The following is a 24964-nucleotide window of genomic DNA, read 5'->3' as shown; positions in this document are numbered from 1 at the left end:
AAGAGTATACTGATAATAATTTCTATTTAATGTCCTTGAAAATAAAACAAATAAAATTATTATAGAAAAATTGGTTGTTGTACATTAGACATTCAATATACGAAAATAAAAACATAAAAATTATAACAACAATTTATTAGAATTTCAGTAACAATTAGAAACACTTAATTCCTTTTGCTTTCTCTCGAACTTCCCAGCACTGATCCCAGAATTGGCTCAATCTCTGCTCGTGGTTAGCACAGAAATGCTTGAAGTCACGTAACATTCGCATCTGGAAGCTCTCGTCTCCAGTTGCCGGAGTCTGAGACCACTTCCACTTTTTAGATATCATATGATTCCAAGACCACAAAAATCCCATCTAAAAATAAGAAGTTACAATTTAAATTATTCATATAAAATTAAAAAAAGAACACATTTTTAAAAATATATAAAAATTCGATCTGTGGTTTTTTCTTCGTTATAAAAAAATTGTTATATATTCCATTATAAAAAATACATGTTAACCAAAGTAGGTCACCACAACTTCCATAGTTGGAAATAGCTATATAAAGTAATGATAACAGACAGCTCGTTATTATTTCTCCAGTTATAAATGTGTTACATTCAATTTAAGTATTTTATAAAAATATTTTCGAAATAGATAAATGAAGCAAATTTTAATTCGATAAAAATCATTTGGTAAAATTTAGGTAAATAAGCAAAGCAAAAGGCAATTCAATACCTTTGTTTTGACATCTTTGCTTTTAACCGATTTAATATTATTATTTTTTTTGTAAGAACTTTATTACGATATACGATTGAGATGAACATGAAATTGAGCTGAGTTTAGTATGGTTGAAAAATACTATTTTATATAGGTATATTAAAATAACAGTTGCGGGTTATGTTTTTGGATCCCAACTGGAGGGAATCATTGTATGCATTAATTTATTACTAGCTGTGCCTACGACTTGGTGCGCGTTTGAATTGAACAACAAAGTTATTGCTGTAACCTAAGTTACTCTTTATTACGTCAGCAATCTACTAGTGAAAGTCCTGTCAAAATCGGTTCAGCCGTTTCAGAGATTATACGGAACAAACAGACAGACAAATGTTGTAAAAAATGATATTTTGGTATATGTACCGTGCATACATACATACATATGCCTTGAGTAAAATCCGTTTATTTTAATATTACATACAGACACTCGAATTATATTATATGTATATATATTTACCCGGCGGCTATTGTCATAATCGTCTTTATTCTTTCCGCTGACGTGTCGAGTTATGTAACCCTCGTGTGGACTGGGAGCTGCCTCGTGAACAGGATATCTGTGTTGGAAATTACTCAGTCAAATAAAATCAATGTAAATATTAAAGTCGAACGAAAACTGGTTTATCATTTCTTTCTAGAAATAATTGTGCGTATTAGTCAAATTCAGAGAAATGTGATTCATCTTAAAAACCTGATTTTAAAGACTTAGTATCATTATTCAAATTGAAACGACGATTTCACAATATACATTTTCCTTTTTTTTAAATATATTGGTAATGTAGTTCGTTATTGAAACGTTGCTATTTTTCAAGTTCATTGAACGGCGGCAACCATCGTCGAACGATCGCAGTCCTTCAGAGAGATCAGTGAACTTGGTGTACCGCATTGCGTCATGTTTTCAAAGTTTACAGTAAGGTTATTCTTAAAACGAAGCGTATAAGATTGTGATAATAGGTATATGACCCCAAAAAATAAATTTAAATATTTCTTGCTAATGTTTTTCTATGAAGCCATTTGAACGTCCAGACGACTCATGTATGTAGGTACTTATTGAAATGTTATAAATATGTCGAAATAATAATTTAGACTGAAAATATCCTTGTTATTTATATCAAACAAAGTATCGAATGGAGCATAAATTTTCAATATAAATAAATATACAAAGATTAAACTAGCTTTCCATCCCAGTCGTGTAGCAAATAGGGTTTAAAAAATAAAACATTTATTCATATTCGCAAATATACCAAGACAGCCTTATCTATTTATTGGGTTAACTTCAAAATTTCTTTATGAACGAATATTTTCATTATATGAATAGTTTAGGAACGCTTAGTTAGTAGCTGTTAATCGATATTACTTTTATGACATCTACTAATCGGACAAAGAGCCCATTAGCCCATAGTCCGATAAAACGGTACATGTTATCCTTAGAACACTGACATCGGTAACTTTTGCTATACAAATAAATACGCACGAGAATACCGTATAGTACGACACAACTTAGATGTAGCATCGACAAATTCAATAACACCGATTACTGCCGATTTATACAACCAATAGAAATAGCTCCCTATCGCGCCATTCGACGCTAGTCGTCGCTATAGATTCTCGTGTCAGTTCAACAAGAGAAAGAAAATGCATGTTAATCGACGTTTCAACTTAAAGAACATTTTAGGTCATATAATATTATTATTTTGTTACGTGTAGGAAACGATCATATTTACATAAGAAATAAATATTGATGATTTCGGATAGCGTAATTAATTCGGATGGGATCGATCGGTTTTACGAATTTTGCCGACGCTATATTTAACTCGTGTCGTACTATAATAAACTTATGATTAAAGCTCTCATCAACAAAACGTCACATCGAACTATAAATAATAATAATAATAATATGCTTTATTCATAACAAATAATTTACAGATTAAAATGAGTTCCCTGGTTCTTGTGATAAGCAAAAGAATGTGCTACAACGAACCAGTGTGCTTTCCATTATTAACTTCTTAAAGGTAAAATATATATATGAGAACGTAACCAAATTATACACATAGAAATAAAAACAATAAAAGACAAGGAGAATGAATGCGTATTTACTTGTGTGTGCGCGCGCACACAATATTAACAATTAACTATGATAATTGTTTTAATATAATGATTAAATACGAGGCATTTCATTACTTACCTACTGGAGTTGAGAGGCTTATTGACCGGCTTCGCTTTGAGACCCTTCTGTTCCGATTTGACCGTCGTCGGGATGAGTATGAACATGTTCCCAGTCACGTGGACGTAGAGATGGTCGCCCACACCCGCGGCGTGAGACGTGCTCTCCACCGTACACTTAATGAACCCAAAGCGACCGACTATCGCTTCTTGGAACAGGAATAATCTTTCAAGCCACGTGTCCTCTGGGAAACCTGTCATAAGAATGATTACAGACGCTGTTAAAGAAATTGTAACTTTACCTGACAGTAAGTGGTCCCAGTGGTCCGGTAACATTGTCAAACAATATATTACATATTTTATATCTCTCTTATAGGCCTCGTCAGGGTAACATGCGTAAACGATCCCGTGGCGCCCGCCGAAAGACGGAGAGGCTACCGGTGGTTATTTAGTGGGTAAACCCGGCGTAATTGGGCGCTTTTGTCGTCGACGGCTTAGGAGAGTGACACCACCCCCCAACTTTCCATCACGTGGGGGAAGCGAGTAATGAGTTATTGCAGCGAGAAAAAAAAGGCATTTATAGGCATATAAACGCGGCAATACACAGCACTGCTGTGGACGGTTAAAGCTGATAACTTAAGAGAGGACGGTACCAACTCAGACAAGTTTGTATAAAATTAGAAGTAAATCCGATGTTCTGATTGCATTAAAATTGTCGAGTTTTATCGCCATTAACAAAGTGACGACTTCGATTTGAGCGATTTCAAGAGAGTTCAACCAACCTAGGTTTACACATCATATTGCACAAATTTGTGCGCAACCATAGGTACGCACTATCAATTGCTTCAATTTTATAATCGGACACTCACGAACGGACAGATTTCAGACGCAGAACCAACGGCTTTATTTGCATACAAGGTACAGTCGGGGTAAGAAAAGGTTCGTCACCTTAAGATCTATTTTCGTGTGCTCAGTATGAGCGATAATCTGCTTTACCGACCGAGAATGACATATTGCCTAGCAAGATTTGATATTTAGATTCAAAAGGTCCTAAGAGTTTAAGACTTGACAAAGGAATGAATTTGAAAACTGACGAAGGTTTTCTTACTCGGACTGTACATACTTTACATACTCTGTTACTAGAATTTTCAAGACCATACATTTCTTATCGGTCCGATGTGTGGTTTGAATCTAAAAAATCGGTACCTGCGATATATCTAGTCACTAGATAAACATGCTTTGTTGTCTAGTTCAAAGTATAACACCGTTATAGCGTGCTTATACGTTAAAAAGTTATATATATAAAATATATAATAATTCCTGACCTATGTCAACTTACATTACAATAACTTTATGCTTACGTGACTAAGCTGTTCGTGTTTTTATTTGATCCTGACGATAAGAAAATCCATTAAATTTATCGTTACCTTCAAACAGTGCCGTTTTGCCCCTCAACAACGGTTCTTCATTTAATGGTACATATATAGGTCCCCTTAAGGGGTCTGACTTTTCAGTGAAGGGCAATGCTAGAGGGTCAGCTGGGATTGGGACCATTTGTAGACGACAACTCGGAGCTTTGCGAGCCCAACCAATTATCTGCATGAAAAAAGGGCACATCGCATATTCATGAAATGTAATTATAGTTAATGTATGCAAGAAAAGATTTGTCATTAATATATTAATGATGTTCCGCAAAGTCATTTTCTTATGAAATAGGTAGAAAGAAGAGCAAATAGGCCACCTGATGGTAAGTGGTCATTCCTATCATCGCCAATGCGTCACCAACCTTCGAAACTAAGATGTTATGTCCCTTATGCTGTAGTTACACTGGCTCACTCACCAACAATAATGAGTATTGCTGTTTGGCGGTAGAATATTTGATAAATGGGTGGTACCTACCCAGGTGGGCTTGCACAAAGGCCTACCACCAAATTAAGTGTAACATACTTTTTCTAATAAATGAAGGACATAACTGTTACAGATAAAAAATATCGCCATCTTATTTTAAATACGTGTCTATGCTTATCCTCTGTAGTTTATGGTTCTATCATAGTTGCGCTAATTAAAACTGTAGTAATAGAAAACAATGGTAAAAAATCCGAGTTTCTGGTTCATAAAGAATTATTTAATTAAATATATTTGATGATTGATATAGAAATTTGTGTATTTACCAACTCAGCGACTATGTTCCCACTGGCAATAGCCCACTGGATGCACATCTCATACGCTTGGTCGGGGCGGAAGGTGGCCTGATAGCGGGCGTGTCCCCACTCAATGCGATCACTCTTATTGTTCACGTCTATATCGAGATGAGTGTTTTTATACAATGGCACTAAAATTTCAGATTCATCATTAAATACATGTACACTACTCATCTCCTGCGTTTCCCTTTTAAACAAATCATACAAACTAAATACATATTTTATATATCTCTGAAATAATCGTCAATTTCTGTAAAAGGCCGACTTTTCAATTATATTAAAAATCATTCATCATTATTAAAAATCGTAAGAATTAGATCGATTATTTCGATACCAATATTATCAAATAAATCATCTTTATTGGTGATTGAAAAATTTGCCTTAATACTCAGAAAAGTAATCAATCAATCAATCAAATCAATTTCATATTTCGTCTCACAATTTCAAGTTATAATATATGCATTGAACACAAAATCAATACGAAAAAGTTGAAGATAGTATCGACTTACATATAAATAGATTTTATACAAAGAAACTCATATGACCTTTTAACCTTTATATTCATTAGAACACGTAAAAGGTCATTGTTGTTCAGTTAGGGCATGTCTAGGTCACTTATGGTTAATAATTTCTAAGTATGGTTAATTAAGAATTGTGTATCGAAATATGAAAGATCAATAATGATTATTTCAAAGTTTAGTTGACATTTTATAATAAATCCAAATAAATCACTTACAATCATCATTCTCCATATGCATATAGTTAGGGTCGATGTTATCGCAAAGAAACGCTGGCATTCCTGAATCATCAGTCGCAGTGCTGTTGCCAGAAATATCTATGGCGCCCGTTTCAGACGTCAACAGAGGCGACCGAGGCCCTAAAACCTCGACTTCCATCCATTCGTTTTCAAAGCTTTGCAAATCACCCAATGGCTTTACGTAGTCAGTTAGTTCTTAAATTAAATAAATTAATTATAAACAAAAAAATATAGTACGACACAACTTAGATGTCGCATCGACAAAATTCGTAAAACCGATCACATCCGAATTGAATACGCTATCTCAAATTATCAATATTTATTTCTCACGCGAATATGATCTTTGCACAAACGTAATAACTTGTAATATCATATGACCTAATATATTCGTCAATTTGACGAGTCGATTTACGTGCACTTGCTTTCTGACGCGTGAATCTATAGCGACGAATAGCGTCGAATGGCGCGATAGGGAGCTATTTCTATTGGTCAGCCTGTAATATTCCTACTGCTGGGCCTCCTAACCCTTTAATGGGAAGATTTGGCGCATATTTCACCATGCTGATCCAATGCGGGTTGGTGGATTTACACGTGTCATAATTTCTTTGGAATTAGCCACATGCAGGTTAGCTCACTATGTTTTTCTTTACCGACGCGTAAGAAATGCATTAGAAACACAAAATTAGCAAATGAAAATTCAGTAACTAGAGAAATCAAACTCAATTATCGATTAATATACGGGTTCTCATCACTGGGCTATCTCGAATCTTCGGTTGTACACAAACCCAATTATTTCACAGGAATAATTGTTTTTAGATTATCAATTGCTATCTCTTTCACGCTAAAGTAACTTAACGGACCTAAGAATATTTCTATCTCTTTCCCCAGTCAACAAATGATAGTAACTGAGACCGAATCGTTACCAATATAATAAATCAAATCGCTGCTCAAGCCTCACCCTTATCTTTCTTTTGCGGTAGTATGTGATACATATAATAACCGACAATATATCGCTTCAGAGTATCACCAGACGCGTGGCAAATCATTTTATCTCGGAGCAGTCTCTGAAAATGCACTTCGATTAATAACGACGACCTCCGTGGTCGAGTGGTGTGTACACCGGTTTTCATGGGTACGCCACTCCGAGGTCCCGGATTCGATTCCCGGCCGAGTCAATGTAGATTAGCATTAGTTTTCTATATTGTCTTGGGTCTGGGTGTTTGTGGTACCGTCGTTACTTCTGATTTCCATAACACAAGTGCTTTAGATACTTACATTGGGATCAAAGTATTGTATGTGATATTGTCTCATATTTATTTATTTATTTATTGACCTGATGTATAATTGAGTATAACATGCTAAGCCTAAGACCTTTACCTCCATACAGCTTGTCGCCTTTTCGTACGTCATATTTTCCATATTGGCCTGAAGCCAGTGAATTGCATATATTGAGACAAATGTATGCGAAGGCAAGCTAACGGTCTGCTGAAGAAACCCTACACCCAAACTCGGATGACGCATTCGATCAACGACTTCCAATAGCGTTGCATTCGCTTTCAACTTTGGTTCTATAACTCTGAAAAAGGATAATCTATATTTATATCATAAATGTGAAAGTAGCTCTGTCTGTCGCTATTTCACGATCAAACCGCTGAGCCGAATGTCATGAAATTTGGTATGAAGTAAACTTGAACTCCATGAAAAGACATAACAACAGCAGCCTGAATTCCCAGTACTGAGCTTAAGGCCTCCTCTCCCTTTGAGGAGAAGGTTTGGAAGACATTCCACCACGCTGATCCAATGCGGGTTGGTGGAATACACATGTCACAGAATTTCTTTGAAATCCGACACTTGCTGGTTTCCTCACGATGTTTTCTTTCACCGCTGAGCACGAGATGAATTGTATACACAAATTAAGCACATGAATCAGCGGTGCTTGCCTGAGTTTGAACCCGCAATCATCGGTAAAGATGCACGCGTTCTAGCCACTGGGCCATCTCGACTCCTGGATACTATGGACTCGTTTGAAAAGACATATGCTACTTTTTTTTGCCTAACACATGACAATCAACGCCCTAAGAAGCGAACGAAGTCGCGGACGTATACTAGTATAATACCATACCACCAATAATACCAATACCATAATACCAATGGATAATACCAACCCATCATCGTACGTGTCATCGCATTCACCGGACTGAGATTGCGATCTTTCTAGAACAGTCTTTGCCGCCGCTCTGAAAGGTTTAATTTAATTAAGCTACAGAAATATGTTTTGACAGTGTTGATGGTCGCGAGTAAATTAAAATAAATAAATAACCATTTGCTAAAGCATCTCAAGCAAAGAAAACTTATAATGAATAAAGAAAAAAAAGGCATACTAAATAAAAACTTCGACAGTTTTAGGGTATCTGAAGTTATATTTGACGCTGGATGTCCTGTCACTGTAACCAAGAAACGCCATCGTGACATTTGCGAAATAATCTGTACCCAAACGGTACAATCAGATGCAATTAAACTTAGAATATAATTTAATAACAAACAAACGAATTCTGCTCCGGTAAAGAAAATGCGTAAGAGATGTAATTCAGGCTACTGTATGTATTCAACTAAAAGAATTTCATTTAAAATAAGAATCGGTCATTTGTATAAGATGGCCATATTTCGAAACGTTGTTGAGTAACATTATTTTTTCTCTTTCTCTCATCATTGATTTATCATTTGGTAGAAGAAGACAGTATTTTTTAATTAATTATCCACAAACTTTATGACATCTATAGGTACAGCCGTTAACCATCAAACAAACTTCAGTTACCCAGCAATTAGATGAATCATGAAAGCTGACAGCTTACTTACTTGATCCCTTGACTAGAATTTAGTGACTTAGTGGGTGATACTTGCTGGAATGAAAGAGTCAATAAGGATAAGAAAAACAAGCATTCAAGAAAATTTAACAAGCGTTATATAAAATAGAAAACTTTAAAAGATATAAATTATAAATAAGCATTTAAAACGAGAGTATTTTTCATAGTAGAATGCAAATTATAAAAGATAAACTTTGTAATAGACGAAATTTCGCTACCGATCTGTAAGGGAGGTTAATGCTTAATGAAATGAAATAAGTAAAACGATAAAAAGAAACCAACTAAACCCCTATAGCATGCAGGCAAGCAAACAAAGCCGATACTTACTACAGAACGTTACCAGTCAAGCATTTAACCGGTAATATCTAAGATACATATCGAATACACAATACAAAGGGTAATCACAATTTACACTTCTGTTCGTATTTTGAAATAAGAATGTGCTTAAATAAAGGACTAGAATAAATGATTCAACGACAATGCCAGATCCTGACGACATAATTACCAAAATTTTAATGTAACCTTTTTTATTATCATCAACTGTTTGTGTGTAAATTGTTTGAATTATTTAACAAAAAAAAAATCATTTTTACGTATTCTAAAATTTTTGGATTCCAGATGTATTCGAATACTTTTTGCAACTTAATTATAGCGATCGCAGCTTAAATTAATAATTATAATAGATATCAGTAAAATATTAATAGTAATTACAGTTGTAAAATGAATAATATTATTAGATATAACATGAAATTTACAACAATCTGAGAATTAATATGTTATTGAACCAATATTTTATTAGGTATTACGATAAGAAGATAGGATGCTGTATTACTCAGATAAAAAACGACAGGTGTCGTGCGACTTCCGGTTGGAATGAAATTCCTTACGCCATGTATTATGATGTATACTATAAGACACAATAGAATACATTTCGAGAATAAATAAATAACAATAACAAAATTGTCATTAAATAAAATAACTTATACAGTTACAATATAAGAAAACGGAGAGAAAGAGAAAGAAATAGAAAGGTCGCCTGGAGGGGGGGGGGGACATAATGCTTATGTGTTTACTCTGTAAGCTGCGTATATGAACGTCCGTTCGAATAAATATAGGGTTCAAACATTTCCAAATATGCACATAGCCGGTATAGATTCCGGCATTGTCATTGAAATCAAACAGCGTTTCATGTAAATGATACTGACATGGCTTCGATCCGAAGCCGCGGTCGGTCCGGTAGCCGAGTGCTGCCGACGCGCTCTCGGAACGGAGAGCTTGACACCCCGCCCTGCTGCACCACACGCGTTAACGTCACACTACTACGTATAGTAGGACACAAATTAGATGTAGCATCGGAAAATGCAATGGAATGAAATTAAAACCGATTACTGCCGATTTATACAACCAATAGAAATAGCTCCCTATCGCGCCATTCGACGCTATTCGTCGCTATAGATTCGCGCGTCAGAGAAAGCAAGTGCGTGTAAATCGACGTGTCAAATTGACGAATATATTAGGTCATATGATATTACAATTTATTACGTTTATGCAAAGATCATATTCGCATGAGAAATAAATATTGATAATTTGGTATAGCGTGCTCAATTCGGATGTGATCGGTTTTACGAATTTTGCCGATGCGACATCTAAGTTGTGTCGTACTATACATATATACACACACCAGCAAACGTCTTGAACATTCACCTTTATTATGGTAGATAAAATATACGATAGAAGTAAAATCCCGATTATCCGGATCAAATAAAACCAGGGGTATTCAGTATATTCGAAACTCCGGATAACCAATTTCGCAGCAAATCAATAAATATTTTAAATAAAATGTAGTGGGTTTTACTTAGATCCCGCCATCAAATGAGAGCGGGAGTACACTGTCGGTGTACTAACTTAACATGCCTTGTTGCTTCGTCAAAACATTTTTAAATTATTTTTTTTACTAATTAGAGCTGAGATGAATGACTCCGAATATTCGGATAATCGGGATTCTACTGGCGTTGGAATTATCCTTATTTGCATCTACCAATCTCGTGAGATTATTTTTTCGGTGCGTGCAAAATTACTAGACAAACAAGAAACAATTGGTCAATTATCAAGATATTTGCCGGTTATTAGAACAGGAATTATTATCTGAAATATTAACTTGAATTTATTTTAAAATAATTCATCAAGAAGTAAAAGTTCATTTTCAGATAAAAATAACGTCAAACAATAATTATCATTATATGCATAGCATACTTTTACATATATACCTTCTAATCAAACTTGTACTAAATGCAACTGGTTTTGAGACGAAAGTGATCTTTATAACAATATAATCAATACTATATAATTAAGACATATCATCTCAAAAAGAGTTTCCTTTACTGATCTAAGAGAACTCATTAAATAAACAAAAGAAGCCAGCCAACGTAATTACATTTTATGGAGCAGTCCGTGCAACGCTTTACATGATTTTTATAAGCAGTGCTATATGTACGCATATAACATAATCGAATTACTTTAATATTATGGTATGATAAGCTATAGGTTACTATGAATGGTATCAACTCGAATGTGCTTTCTACTTTTACTTGTAAGGATATCTGGTGCGACCTTTGAACGCTATTACTCTGTCAACTACATACTATGGCGTAATGTTATTAATAGTTTTAATATTTAAGCTATTTCCAAACCAACCAATTGTTATAAAGTTTCTTTAAAACCCTAACCTCTAAATATAACTATCACGTGTCGAGTTGACAATACTTAAAATTAGTATGAAAACAACGTTTAATGAATAATATAACGTCTGCAAAAAACCTCTTTTCTGGGAAATAATATTTTAATAGTTATCGAAAAGAAAAACAAAAAAAAAAAACAAAATGCAATTGATAGAAATTTACACCTAATACATATTGAGTGAAAAAAAAAAAACAAAACAATCTGTGATTGTGAAAATGGGAAAAAAATAAACAAAGATCTCGCAATGCAAAAAAACATCTCCCAAAATTATTCTATTTTTAAATATTGAGGCTGTAGCTTCGTAGGCGTCCTGCTAGCTACGTAAGTGTTTGTCTAAACAAAGCGTTCAAATTAATAATCGCCTATTCTATTAAAACGCTCTTTACTCTTTGATCACGACAATATATCCAACTCTAGCATCTCTGGTCTTATCTTTGACATAAAAAATACCCTCAAATTTTTACTTGAATTGTAAGTGTACGAAATTCATTACCAATTAATAAATCAGCTGAAATTTGTCCGAGGATATTCGATCTGATGCTGATTCCTGCGAATAATTAAATAATACGGAAAACTCAAGACTATCTGTGGCCGGGTTACTGTTTTTGTAAAATATCCATAGATATTTCGTGTATTTTTTTTATGGCATTCAAATATTTTTATGTGTTTTAGCTGTGACAGTTAAATACAATCTACAGTTTAATATATTATTGGTTAAAGGCATTTTTTTTCTTATACGGCTCTTTTGGGTCGATTGCCAAATTCGATATTTATAATCGATATTCGATTCGATAATCGGGAGTTTAGTGTATATCCGGAGCAGAGATGCGAGCGAGTGTAGACGTTATGACGACGGCGGAGGGGCTAGAGTCCCGTGTACCTGCGCGTTCCGCGTGAGGTTGGAGGTGGAGTGGCGCCGCCTCGTGAGGGCCGCCTCCGACGAGCCGCAAGTCGTCGCCACCTGCGGCATCCCAGGTGTATTCCTAACCTCCATGTGGCCTATCCCCCACTACACTCCGGCCCTACTTCATGTAAAATTACAATTTGTGAAGTGAAACCTCTTTGGGGCGATGGAAATAAACGTCAAACTTGACTGGCAGTGGCGTAGTCAGGTGAGTAAGGGCCCCGGTGCATAAAATAGAATCGGGCCCTCACCCCCTCTTTAACTAATAATTACCCCTTAAAATTATAGATACCAAATAAGAAATCTTGTGCTCGAGGTCGTGTTTTTCTAGCTTCAGACGCTTAAGGTTTAGTTTAGAGGGCCCCCTGAACTCCGGGGCCCCGGTGCACTGCACCACCTGCCCTACGATAGCTACGCCACTGTTGACTGCAACGTTTCTGTATGTAACGCTTTAGTAAAAACGTTTCTGACCAAAAAAGTTTCACTTCTGACATTTTGTAAAATAATTAGCTATTTTTTGTTTTGAAAATAATTATTTATAACTTGTAGGGCCGTCGTTTGTTATTGTTGCCTCCGTCAGATCGGACACTCAACAAGTCATTTGATGGCCCGGGCTTTTGAGGCGTATTAGTGGTAAATGTTTATAATCATCGATGACTCGAACGATTTGATTTCTATCAATAAAACTACTTTAAACAAATTCTTATCAAACAATAAGCATTAGATAATTATTTAGTCATGCAAATTTCACTCAAACAGGAAATTCAGTACGGGGAATGCAAATAAAATAAAATTTACACATAAATAAATACACACATGCAGACAAAACTCTTCATATTGTATTGCGGCATTGTGAAAAAATTGAGACTGAAAATTTTGTTCGAAATTATATAGTGGCATGCCAGACATTAAAATCAGTGTGACGTCACGGGCTTAAAATTTCATGTTTGAGTTATATTATATAATTATGTATTACATATTAATTGCAAAATTGTGCTTTTTATTTACTAAAACGCATGCAAGTGCTTCATCGAGGTCTAAGTGTACATTCGGGTGCATTTAATCTCTCATGCCCAAACTTGTTAGATGACTAAGTACATTAAGAGTATATCGAATTATTTACATAATCATTACATATATGTATATCGTACACTAATTGAATATTTAGACAATTTCTCGTTGAAACGTTTATTTGTAATACTTACCCTTTGCTTGTTCGGTCTTTTGACTTTGTTAAAATATGATTCTGTCATTTTTAGAAACCCTTCGGTGAGGTGATCTAGGTCCTGGCGTGTTGGGGTCGGGTATATGTCGCAGTGGGTCGACTCGTCCTCAAGAATCGTCTTTGTGGCTGGGTTGATCAGCGGCAGGAGAAGAGTACGGAACCGCCAATATTTCAGAGGCTAGAATTGATAATTAACTTATATACTATTTCTGTTGGTTATTTATTCAATATTAATACATTTGACTTTGCAATTGAATCGGCAGACACAATTTAGCAGCAAATCAAATCGGTCATGTGTAATGTTTTCTTAAATTTTCTCGATTATCACACATTGAAATGAATGAATGAATGAATGAATGAATAAGACATCATTATGTGAACTAGTACGGACTGGAAACATCAAATAAAATTCGCCAGACTACCCGTGGCCACGAACGCTGTAAAGTGCTCGAAACGTCGGGATGTTGAAAATAATTAATATACGCGATTCAAATCCGTTTTAACTAGTTTTATTTCAACGGTCATGTGTATTATAAATCTACGTTTTTGAATAGTAAATATTTAAGGTATAGTACGACACAACTTAGATGTCGCATCGGCAAAATTCGTAAAAACCGATCTCATCCGAATTGAGTGCGCTATCCCAAATTATCAATATTTATTTCTCACGCGAATATGATCTTTGCACAAACGTAACAACTTGTAATATCATATGACCGAATATATTCGTCAATTTGACGCGTCGATTTACATGCACTTGTTTTCTCTGACGCGTGAATCTATAGCGACGAATAGCGTCGAATGGCGCGATAGGGAGCTATTTTTATTGGTCGTGTAAATCGGCAGTAATCGGTTTTATTTTCTTTCCATTGCATTTTCCGATGCTACATCTAATTTGTGTCGTACTATACCGTACCACACAAGGCCTTAACAAGTGAAGACGATTGCTTATAACGCTTAAATACTCTATGGTAATACATACGAATTATTAACGATACCTACGGGTCAATTTAGGTTGGTTTTAGAATTCAGCCAGGTCACAAGGCTTTAGTTTCGTTTGGATACGTACATATTGCGAACCAACCTCAACGAGAGCGAAGTCGGTGTCGCCTCGCGTGCAAATGTAATGGTCCATGTAGTTCCAGTTGTAGTTCTCAAGCTTCTCTGTGGTGAACGACACCCACGACACTTCGTACGTGTCGTGGTTCGGGGCGTGGAAGCGATATCTGTAGTGGATGTTGAAGGGGGGATAGGGATGTCTGAAAATTTTTGAAATAAGATTATATTTTTTATTAAAAAATGTATTACCAAATTATAGTGCTTAATATAGAGTTAATGCTAGAACGCATGCTGTATCAGTCAATCTTTGGGAGAATAACATTTTTGTTTCTAATAGGTAAGCTTAGGACCAAACTGAAGTCAAGATGACTAGAAATGACTGACATATTCGACGTAAAGAGATTCGGTGAAAAGACGAGTTAGATACTCGTCTGATGTAATAGGCTATTTGACTGGTTTTTAAAATCCATTTTATAATATTTAGTAGAGGTTAAGGAACCCAGTAAAAGATAGATATAGATATTTTTATTTGTAGTACATATTTGCCGAAATATATCATATTAAAAATTCCATATTTAAATAACGCGCGAAAACGCTACTTGGACGATATGGCGCTGCAATGAAGTCGGTGACGTCACTTTACTGTATTTTAATCTGTGGTATACATAGTAGAAAAGCAAGGTTTACAAGAAAGTGACTTCATCATAAGCTCGGCTAATCAGGAGCGTTTTGTGTCACGTGACAAACGTTTGGAAAAATGCATTTTTATTTATTGATTTTTGAATAAATTAAGTATTATTTTCAAGTTTCGTTACTAAATAACCATTTTTAAACTCATAATATACACTGATTACAATAATTCAAATTTATTTTTCGCATTGTCAAATAGCCTATTATACTTTATTGGCAAATTTGGGCTACCTTTCTCTCTTCTCAAAGCGTCCTACAATTTAGTGCACCGAATAACAAAGGCAAATTTCGTACGAATGTAATTTTTCCTCTTTCATAGTTCACTTATAACAAACTAGTATTAAGCTTTTTTAAGTCAATTCGAATCATCATTTTACAAGTATATGTTGCCGTTAAGTCAACTGATCTTGGACGGAGGATCCGTGCGCACTCACCTCGGACGGTACCTGGTGACGGTGATGGTGGAACCGACGAGCGTGAGCTTGTGGAAGATCCTGCCGATGGACAGCAAGTAACGCTTGGCGGCGTGCGCGGGCTGGCAGCTGGGCGGCGCCACGCGCGACGGGCAGTGAGACTCCAACACTTCACTATCGTTCACGCCCACAATGAGCTGGAAGCCCTGCCAGTAAATATAAATATAGGACAACATCACATACGACATTTGACGACCTCCATGGTCGAGCGGTGTGTACACCGGTTTTCATGGGTACGCCACTCTGAGGTCCCGGGTTCGATTCCCGGCCGAGTCGATGTAGATTACCATTAGTTTTCTATGTTGTCTTGGGTCTGGGTGTTTGTGGTACCGTCGTTACTTCTGGTAAAGTCGTACGAACTGGAAATGTATATTAAACGCTCCAAACTTAATAATGTGTTATTGTATGTTAATTGTATGTTATAGTGTTATTGATTAAAAATTGTCGTGTGAAATGTTTAAACAATACATATCTTTAAAAAATAGAAGAAATTTAAATGTTTACCTGCGCCAATCGTTGCGAAACCAACTCTTTGAAAACCTCCATAGTCGTAAGGGGCTCTTTATATATAGCCCTGTTTTTAGCGAAATCTGCGTTCACATCGTCCGGCAACAGATTATAGTCTGATACTAGGTAATCGTTTTGCAGTGATCTCTTATCAGGGAAATAATCGGTCGTTATTGGAAGACACGCTGGTATAGTCAGGGATTTCCAGTCAACACCTAAAGAGATTAAAACTTTGAGGAACTGTGCATCGTACACGTCATATTTCTATGATTTAAAGTTGTGCTGAGCTTAAATGTATATCAAAGCGACTGTTAGTACAAAAAGCAATGATTTAAAAATAGAATACTACTAATTAATAAGCTAAACGCCGTGCGACGTTTCGATTAAGATATTGCAGAAACAGCTTATAAAAATAAATCGAACAATGAAGTATTTTATTAACATGATGACATAAAAAACATATATTCGAATGCTACCGAAAAAGGCCCAAAGCGTTTATCATTAAAATCGTTGTGTTACGGCCAGATACATAGAATTTATTAAAAGTATATCAAATTGTATATATGTCTCATTTCATCCAACGTTATATTTCGTTTGAAGAAAAGAGACAGTGTATTTTTTTCAATTATAACATTAACAAAAATGTAGTAAGAGCGGGTTCTGTATTATAACGTTGTGACATGCTTCCTTTCAATCAACAATATATAAATGAATTTACTTATTAAGCATATAACTGGTGTTATTTTATTTGGCACATTTTTAAGCACATGTTTACTAATCAAAGGCGTTGATCACAAGTTTATTTAAAAAAAAAAAACAAATTTAAATTTCGAAGCCATTCTATTAATTATGAATAGCTTAGTATTACGACGAAAGAGTTTTCATTTCATTGTTGGTGATAATAATTAAACTTGTGACCTATTGCTATCGAAACAAACCAGCTGATTTTCTTTCTATACCCAGGCTAGTTCGTTCCATACGAATAGCATATTGGATTTGCTACTAAAAAACTAAAAAGCGGTTTACATTTAGTGGAAAGGGTCCCCAAAATTAAATAGATTGTTTTTAATCAAGGGTTTGCGGCAACTACTGATGCAAATCCAATGAATGGGATATCAAACCTATAGCTCGGTTCGCTTTGGGCCGCATTCGATCCGAATTTGAAGATTTCAATGCGACGATATCATGAAACATCAAAAATGAGATGAACATTTAGTATAAGTTATGGATGAAGAGGCGTTACATCATCAACTGTACGATAACAAGTCGGGACAAGATGTCTACTATTAATAATGAGAGTACGGTCAAAATACATCGTTCTTTTATAAATAATAAATATAATAACATTGTTTACACACATATAAATATACGCACATATTGCACAATATCATTTGAATGATGTAATAGTAAACTGTTCTTACTTTATTCTCTATTTTTAATAATAAATACTGACATAATAATTAAATATAAATACTCCTTAGTTTCTTAGAACAGTCAAATATGCCTTAAATAGAATCTGTGTATAATATAAAACAAAGTCGCTTCTCGTCGTCTGTACGTTTAGACCTCTTAAGTTGGGCGTCAGATTTAAATGCGGTTTTCATTAAGTGGAAGATTTATATGTATAATACATGCATATAAAAGTCGAGAAAAGCCGAAAATTTTGATTTCCTAAGCCAGAAAAACGAATTTTTCTTTAACTAAATGTTGTATATATAGACCTTTATTTTAACAGTATAAAGCCGGAACTAGTTTAAATAGATTAACATCTCACATAAAATGATCACTAAAAAGTAATTAATATTCAATAATTACCGGTAGTTAAGGCCGGCGTCCACTCCTGCTCTCCCGTGGCGCCCCATAACAACGCAAGCGAGGCGTTATTAGTGGTGGAGGGAGTACTTAAAGCGGTACCTAGAATGCTTAAAGCTCCTGAAGTGCTTATCATACGCTTACGACCCATTACATTACCTGAAATAATGTTGCCATATGTAACACAAAAAAATAATTGAAATATATTAAATTATAAACAGGCATTTTAAAAAAATAATTAAAAAGTAAGTCTAGTTCCTTGTTATTTATTATCTTATTCACACTGCTAGGTTATTTTTATATAGTTAAAGGTAAATTAATGATTATATAAAGCAAAGCTAATTTAATATATAATAAAACCTCCTTTTAAGCTTTAATTATAAATTTGACTTCTACCTAATAAAAATTGATTCAAATACCGATAGGCACAAATTAGTTTATAATCAATATTGTCGTTTATCCTCGAGGTCATGAATCAAATTATTGTGAGAAAATTAGCATTCTTAATTTTTATATCTACTAAAAGTAAAGGAAGATTTTTATATGTTACCGTAAGATTAAAAAACTCGTTAGATTACAATCTGTCTAGTCAGATTGTAATTTGGCGAAATATTGTGAACCGTAAAATATATGTATATGGGCCACCTGATGGTAAGTGGTCACAATCACCCATAGGCAATGACGCTGTAAGAAATATTAACTATTGCTTACATCGTCAATGCGCCCCCAACCTTGGGAACTAAGATGGTATGTCCCTTGTGCCTGTAGTTACACTGGCTCACTCACCCTTCAAACCGGAACACAACAATACTGAGTACTGTTATTTGGCGGTAGAATAACTGATGAGTGGGTGGTACCTACCCAGACGGGCTTGCACAAAGCCCTATCAACAAGTAAATTTCTATAGTTTGTTCGCGTTAAGAATGCAGTGAGTTGTCATAGTTTACCGGCTTTACTCCGCCCCCTGACCAATCAAATCTTTTTTAACAGCAGGGTGAAGGTGTATGCATATTTGTGTTAAAATTCCAAAAAGTTATAATTGTTTTAAAGACTAAGTATAATGAATTTAAAAAATACACATTAAAATAAAAAATCGAATCGGGGTATTAACCAACAAAATTCTTAACACTATATACAATCGTTTGCGAATCTTGCCATCGCGATGTAGAAATTTACATATTTTGACATAACGTCATCTTGTAGCTATAGGTTACATTAATTATTACGTGTACAGCTTGAATTAATTAAATATAAATTTATAAATAAACAAAATTTAAATTATAAAAATAAAAATATCAGTTAATAATTAATTAAATGTGAACTTGACTTTGTAATTTGAAAAGATTTGATTGGTCAAAGGGGGCGGAGTCAGGCCGGTAAACAATGACAACTCACTGCATTCTTAACGCGAACAGACTATAATTATGTTCGAAATATAATCTAAGTTCTGTGCTTACCATCGACTTGATATACAGGATGATTATTATTGTTGATAGTGGAGCCGTTTTCCTTGCTTATGTTATTCTCGGAGCGGTGTTCGTCCGGTCTTGAAGCCGGTTCCCCCGCCGGCCTCGCTTGGTAATGGTGCTGCTGTATTAACACACCGGTTGGACCTGCATGCGCATGCGCAACAAGTACATGTATTAATTGCCTTTAACTTTAAAATAACAGAGTGAATGTTACGACGTATTAGAGTTCATTAAAAGAGCGGATGCAAGCTGTGGAAATATTCGCTTCACTTAATAGTTAAATTACGATTCAAAAGTGCTTGTAAAAGCACACTCGAATAAACTTTATTTTGATTTTGATCATTATTATTACTCATTAGCTTTCCATTGTGTGCGTTTGTGTGTATGTATGTGTGTATTTATGAGTGTAATAGAGACATAAATCAGTTATTAATATTTATAAAAGTAAGGTACTGCAAATCCTGACTATCATCTATCTATGACTAACGTAATGTAATGATAATCGTATAACAGATCATTTCATTAAAACATAAAATTCACCCAAATCTGAATTTAACTAATACACAAACTAAACAGAAGTCCTGACAACTGGGATCCAGATTAAACAACCTGTATAATTTTTGGTCCTGTTCTTTATTTAAAGAAACATATAATACATTTATATTAAATTCCATCTCACCTTTGGGAAATATATGAGTCCAGCGACGCCGATTGCTCGTTAGCTTGACGGTGACGTGGGAAGGGTCGAAGGGATTAATGAGCGCCCGCCCAGTTCGTATCACCGGCTTATTGGACACAGAGCTTCGTGGAGAAAGTCGGTTTATCGATATCGGCGAATCCGTTGCGTCACTACCGACCTCGCTAACCCCATGTTTACCTGAAAATTAAAAAAATGATTCTATTTGTAAATATCAATAAATAAGTTAGTGATTTAGTCACAGTACTAGGAACTGTAAACAATTGCTATTAACGAAAATACAAATAAACGAGTTTGACCTTGAATTGGACAGACAATCAAGAAAAAATAGGCATTAATTATGAATTTAGAAAAATATTACGTTTTATCGTGAAATATATATTTTAGAAGATATCAAAGTACCTAAATTACGTGCGACCAAAAAACAATGAGTCGCCGCGCAACAGGCGATCGGATTACAATAATATTTTGACATTGGCATAACAATCTAACACGAGACAAATTTCATGTACATTCCAAAATTAACTTTTAAAAATACCAACTATTTTTTATACAATTCATGACGTGCCTATATTAATTAACTAAAAATAAGCGATTAAAAACATTAAAATACTAATAATATTTTCTAGCTAAGCGCAAAATCCATTTTCGCATTATTGGCCATTGTGTGAAATTAGGATCAAGTTTTCTAATACATAGTATAGTAATGTTTTAACAGATGATTTTTGCTGAAGTAATTTTTTTTTTTAATTTTTTTATTTAGTTTTGATATTATTCTTCGTAAGAAACCATTACTACAAACGACCTTTTGCTTCCACAGTAGCTAAATATATAAAAAAGATCTTATATATCGGCGATGAACTTGAATAAAACTTACTGCTCGATAAAATATCAGATCCGAGGCTGTGATGGATGTCAGGGTCGGACATTTTTCTGTGATGAATTGAAGAAGCTGGCGGACTTCGCCTGCTTATACCTTCTAAGCCGGCAACTGAGGTTTTTTTAGTACGGGCGACCCTCTGCACACTAAAAACAAGAACAATTTAAAGTAAGACTAAAAATTTTTTTTTAATTCACTCTATATATTTACCACTTTCTCTTACAATGATGTATCTAACACAGTAAAAACTATTTTTATAAGACTTTTTTTTTAAATCTGTACAGGCTAGTTGCAGATGAGTGTGAAAAATTTAACTTATATATGCTATAATAAACTAGAAAAGTTGGGACCAAAAATGCAGCAGCTATCATATGATGAGCCTTTGCTAATATTGTGCAAATAGAAATATTTACACAGATTATAAATACATTTATTATCGTCATTTATTTTTTTATTACATATACTATACAGATATATGTATGTATATATGACTTATTTATAAATATCTATAATCCGCTTTATATTTTAATTATTAGTATTTTTTTGTATTTATGTATTTGCTATATTTATTGATTTATATTTGTTATTATTTCATAATGTAGGTTTTTACTGCTTTATATTGCCGTCTTCCATACGCATTATCCTTCTAACCCAAAGGTTGTCTGGCAGAAATGGCTTATAGCTTATAAGCCATAAGACCGCCTTTTGCTTGGCCAATTTTGTTTGAAAGAAAATATATGTATATTTGGTGTGAAATAAAGAGTTAAATAAATAAATCTATATTTTACTCAAAAATTTAGTTATTTTATAAAACTTATTTTTAACTAACCACGTGCTATGAGCTGGCGGTAGCTGAAACACTTGAGCGTCATATGCATCATAGTCAAATATCGAATTGTGCATGTAATCATCCTCCTTTATTAACTTCCCTTTTGATTCATCCTCATACATTTTCTTCAGAGGTTCTTGACTTTTCCTCGGCGGTAATTTAATTCTTGGAATAAAATTTGAATAGGCGACTTTTTTATTAGTCGAATAGAAAGACAAGTTTATCCAGTGAGGCATTGAATAATCATCTATAGAGTTGAGATTGCTGTCCTTGTTGTGAAATTTTAGTAGTGGAACGGCATGCAAAGGTTGCTCTCCCACACACACAAGATCACTGCCGACTCCGTTATCTATGATTCTCTGCTTAGTGACATTTGTCAATTCTCTGTCCACCTCAAACACGCCCACACCGGGTGTTATCACAACACTTAGCTGGCCAGTACGATCAAAACATCTGTCCAAGTAATGTTTTTCAAAAACTGGAAATTCAAATAATTACCATTAGATGACCATTGATTCACTCACTTACAGAAAAATAATTATTATTACCATTTAAACTCATGTTAAGAACTTCAAGAAAATTTCCTTGAGCTGCCGTTGAATTTATGGCTGTTGGGATTTCCATATTTGGCCTTTCGTGATACTGCAACACTATCTTTTGGTAGTCTGTGAAAAGCCTCCGTAATTGGAGTAATACATTTGACCAGTCTTCATATCTCTCATTTTGTACTGCCACCCTTAAAAGTGTAAGTTATATATATTATGTGTTTTAGAGTTATCCAAGTTTTTAATGGTTTAAAATATTTGCCTGGTTGGTGGTTAGTGACTAGATACAATACTGTAGATTCCAAGGTCCTGGGTTAAAGCCCAACATTAGGGAAAGTTACAGGATTTTTTAAAATGAATATTCTCATAGTCCTAACTGGACTCTATTTTTTCTACCTTAACAGGAAGTACTTTAACATGCAGTGCCACAATAAAGGGACAATAACTCCTTCTTTTTGAAATTATAAAAAAAAAATGTGTGGCAATATTAGCTTACCTGTAAAAATCTTCATAAAATCTACCCCTATAATCTTTCTGTAGGCATTCCTTCATATGCTGAGGAAATTCTTCTAAAGTTTTGGCTTTATAAAATGTTCTTGAAAACAAAACAATTGTCACTTCGTGGTTGCTGCCATTTTTCTGAAATAAAATAATCAAAAACAAACCTTAATGACTGGAATTTAAATAAAAATAAAAACAATACCACCATCAATTAATATATTTATAACTATACCTTCCATTTTGTAAAAAGATCAGCAAGAAACCCATTAACAGCTTTCTCAAAGTACAGATCGCCATGAATGTCAAAGTCCCACATTTCTGATGACATTTGGATGAACAGATAAACCATTGATGTTGAGGATCTGAATACAATTTTTGTGTCTTCTGTTATTACACCACAGGCTACCCTGTCGCCCTGAGACCACATTTCGTATACTTGACATCGAACTGCCCCACCGCAGTACTCAATCTTTTTATTGAGGTAGACACATGTGCTTACCTAAAACAACACAATTTTTTTATATACAGAACCTTAAAAAGTAACTACTATGAAATAACTACTTGAGATAAAAACTATTTATTCAAATTGATTTGTTATTGATGCCTTTATTCATTTTTACAATTTAAAGAGTGAAAAATGCAATAATAACAAATTATAACAAATTATAGCATTCTTAATAGCATAATGGTAAATATGATATATTTTTTTTATATTGTAGTTATATTCTATGAATTGCTATAAAAGTATTTAAGTGAGTGAACTTACTAAATGATTTTTCAGTCTCCACATTTCCGATCTTCCTAAGTACTGATCTTTGAATGTCAATTCCACTGAATCTAGTGCAACGTCTGCTACATTTACGACATTCACATAAACATCAGCAAAGGTTCTCAACTGAAATGTTGTGGCTATGCTTTGCTCCACACTGATGGTATCTAAGGGTATTTTAAACTATAGTTATAAATATGTAGAAAATATTAAAGATACAACTGTGTCTTGGATTTTGTAATAGGAAAAGGTAAGTCATGCAAAACAATTAATATATTTTGACTATATTTTTAAAAGTAGAAGTAGATTTTGAATGATTGCTTTAGTCCGAAAAGCAATTTGTTATAAATTGTCAGCTAACGAACATTAAAGTAAGCTTTCATATGTACCCAGAAGTTCATAATCTTGTATACCATAAAAATATCCCTCAGGTATTCTAAACTCAATAATAAATTAAGTATAATTGCTAATGTGTGATGCAAGTAAAAAGTTCTTAATTTACAAAAGTATTAATATTAGTTCCTTGCGATATATAATGGTATTACACTCTCAATCTTATTTAAATAAATACACAGCAAAATTACCTCTCCCTCGGCCCGGTGCATCCACCTTTGTAACTTGTAAAAGAAGTCGAGGGTAGTCATTTTCTGGATGATAGATTTCAATTATATCTTTTTCCTTTAATCCTGGATAATCTTTTAGATTGATTATAAGGTCTTCCGCTAAACAATTTTTACACCATTAGTATATCATATTTTTAAACTAGTAACTTTTTATTTATTAATATAAAACACTTACAGCTAAAACTAGATTGATGCACAATTAATTTAAAGGACTTCATGTTGAATTTATTGTTAAAACGAATAAAAATAAACACATCCCGTCGACTATTTTCTATTAAATTAACTTTTTTACTTCATGTTTATCAATTTCATTTTTCATTTCACTACAATAACATGATTACGCACTAATTATCATAAAATAAATAATTTATATCATAACGACATTAAACAATCAATTACTAATGGATGGTAAATGATATTAATATCGGAATATTTCATAAATAGACTTCAATAATATACTTAAAGACAAAAGTTTAATTTATGATCAGAGAGAATAAATT

At 34.1% G+C, this 24964-nt stretch overlaps 1 protein-coding gene across 12 annotated transcripts; it reads right to left on the bottom strand.

The window, feature by feature from the left end:
• Positions 1–119: 119 nt before the first annotated feature.
• On the bottom strand, positions 120–24964 carry LOC124533449 (GATOR complex protein Iml1). 12 transcript variants are annotated; one of them, XM_047108708.1, is made up of 27 exons: positions 24640–24964; positions 24426–24563; positions 23839–24008; positions 23305–23571; positions 23068–23210; positions 22575–22762; positions 22027–22504; positions 21195–21343; positions 20300–20497; positions 19609–19764; positions 18155–18310; positions 17461–17475; positions 16337–16554; positions 15794–15978; positions 14680–14869; positions 13591–13788; positions 12362–12442; positions 9948–10033; positions 8044–8115; positions 7256–7454; positions 6837–6942; positions 5858–6073; positions 5092–5252; positions 4348–4516; positions 2943–3174; positions 1218–1314; positions 120–358 (listed from the first exon to the last, which is right to left on the bottom strand). In XM_047108708.1, exons 1-27 carry the CDS (start codon positions 24680–24682, stop codon positions 155–157), a joined length of 4515 nt encoding a protein of 1504 aa, XP_046964664.1. In that variant the 5' UTR covers positions 24683–24964; the 3' UTR covers positions 120–154. The 12 variants fall into 12 exon arrangements, with proteins under 12 accessions (XP_046964664.1, XP_046964672.1, XP_046964665.1 ...); XM_047108716.1 differs by having other exon boundaries at positions 5092–5219; XM_047108709.1 differs by having other exon boundaries at positions 9948–10030.

Source organism: Vanessa cardui, chromosome 11, assembly GCF_905220365.1.
Source record: "Vanessa cardui chromosome 11, ilVanCard2.1, whole genome shotgun sequence".
NCBI classification, from domain to species: Eukaryota; Metazoa; Arthropoda; class Insecta; order Lepidoptera; family Nymphalidae; genus Vanessa; species Vanessa cardui.
Note: the sequence above shows the minus strand (reverse complement) of the source record. Positions and strands in the feature narration are given on the sequence as shown.

Coding starts and splice junctions, on each gene's coding strand:
- LOC124533449 (XM_047108708.1), bottom strand. CDS start 24,682: ATGAAGTCCTTTAAATTAATTGTGCATCAATCTAGTTTTAGCT. Junction 4,517..5,091: donor GGAACATAGTCGCTGAGTTG/GTAAATACACAA, acceptor TTTTTCATGCAG/ATAATTGGTTGGGCTCGCAA. Junction 1,315..2,942: donor AAGCCTCTCAACTCCAGTAG/GTAAGTAATGAA, acceptor TTTCCAACACAG/ATATCCTGTTCACGAGGCAG.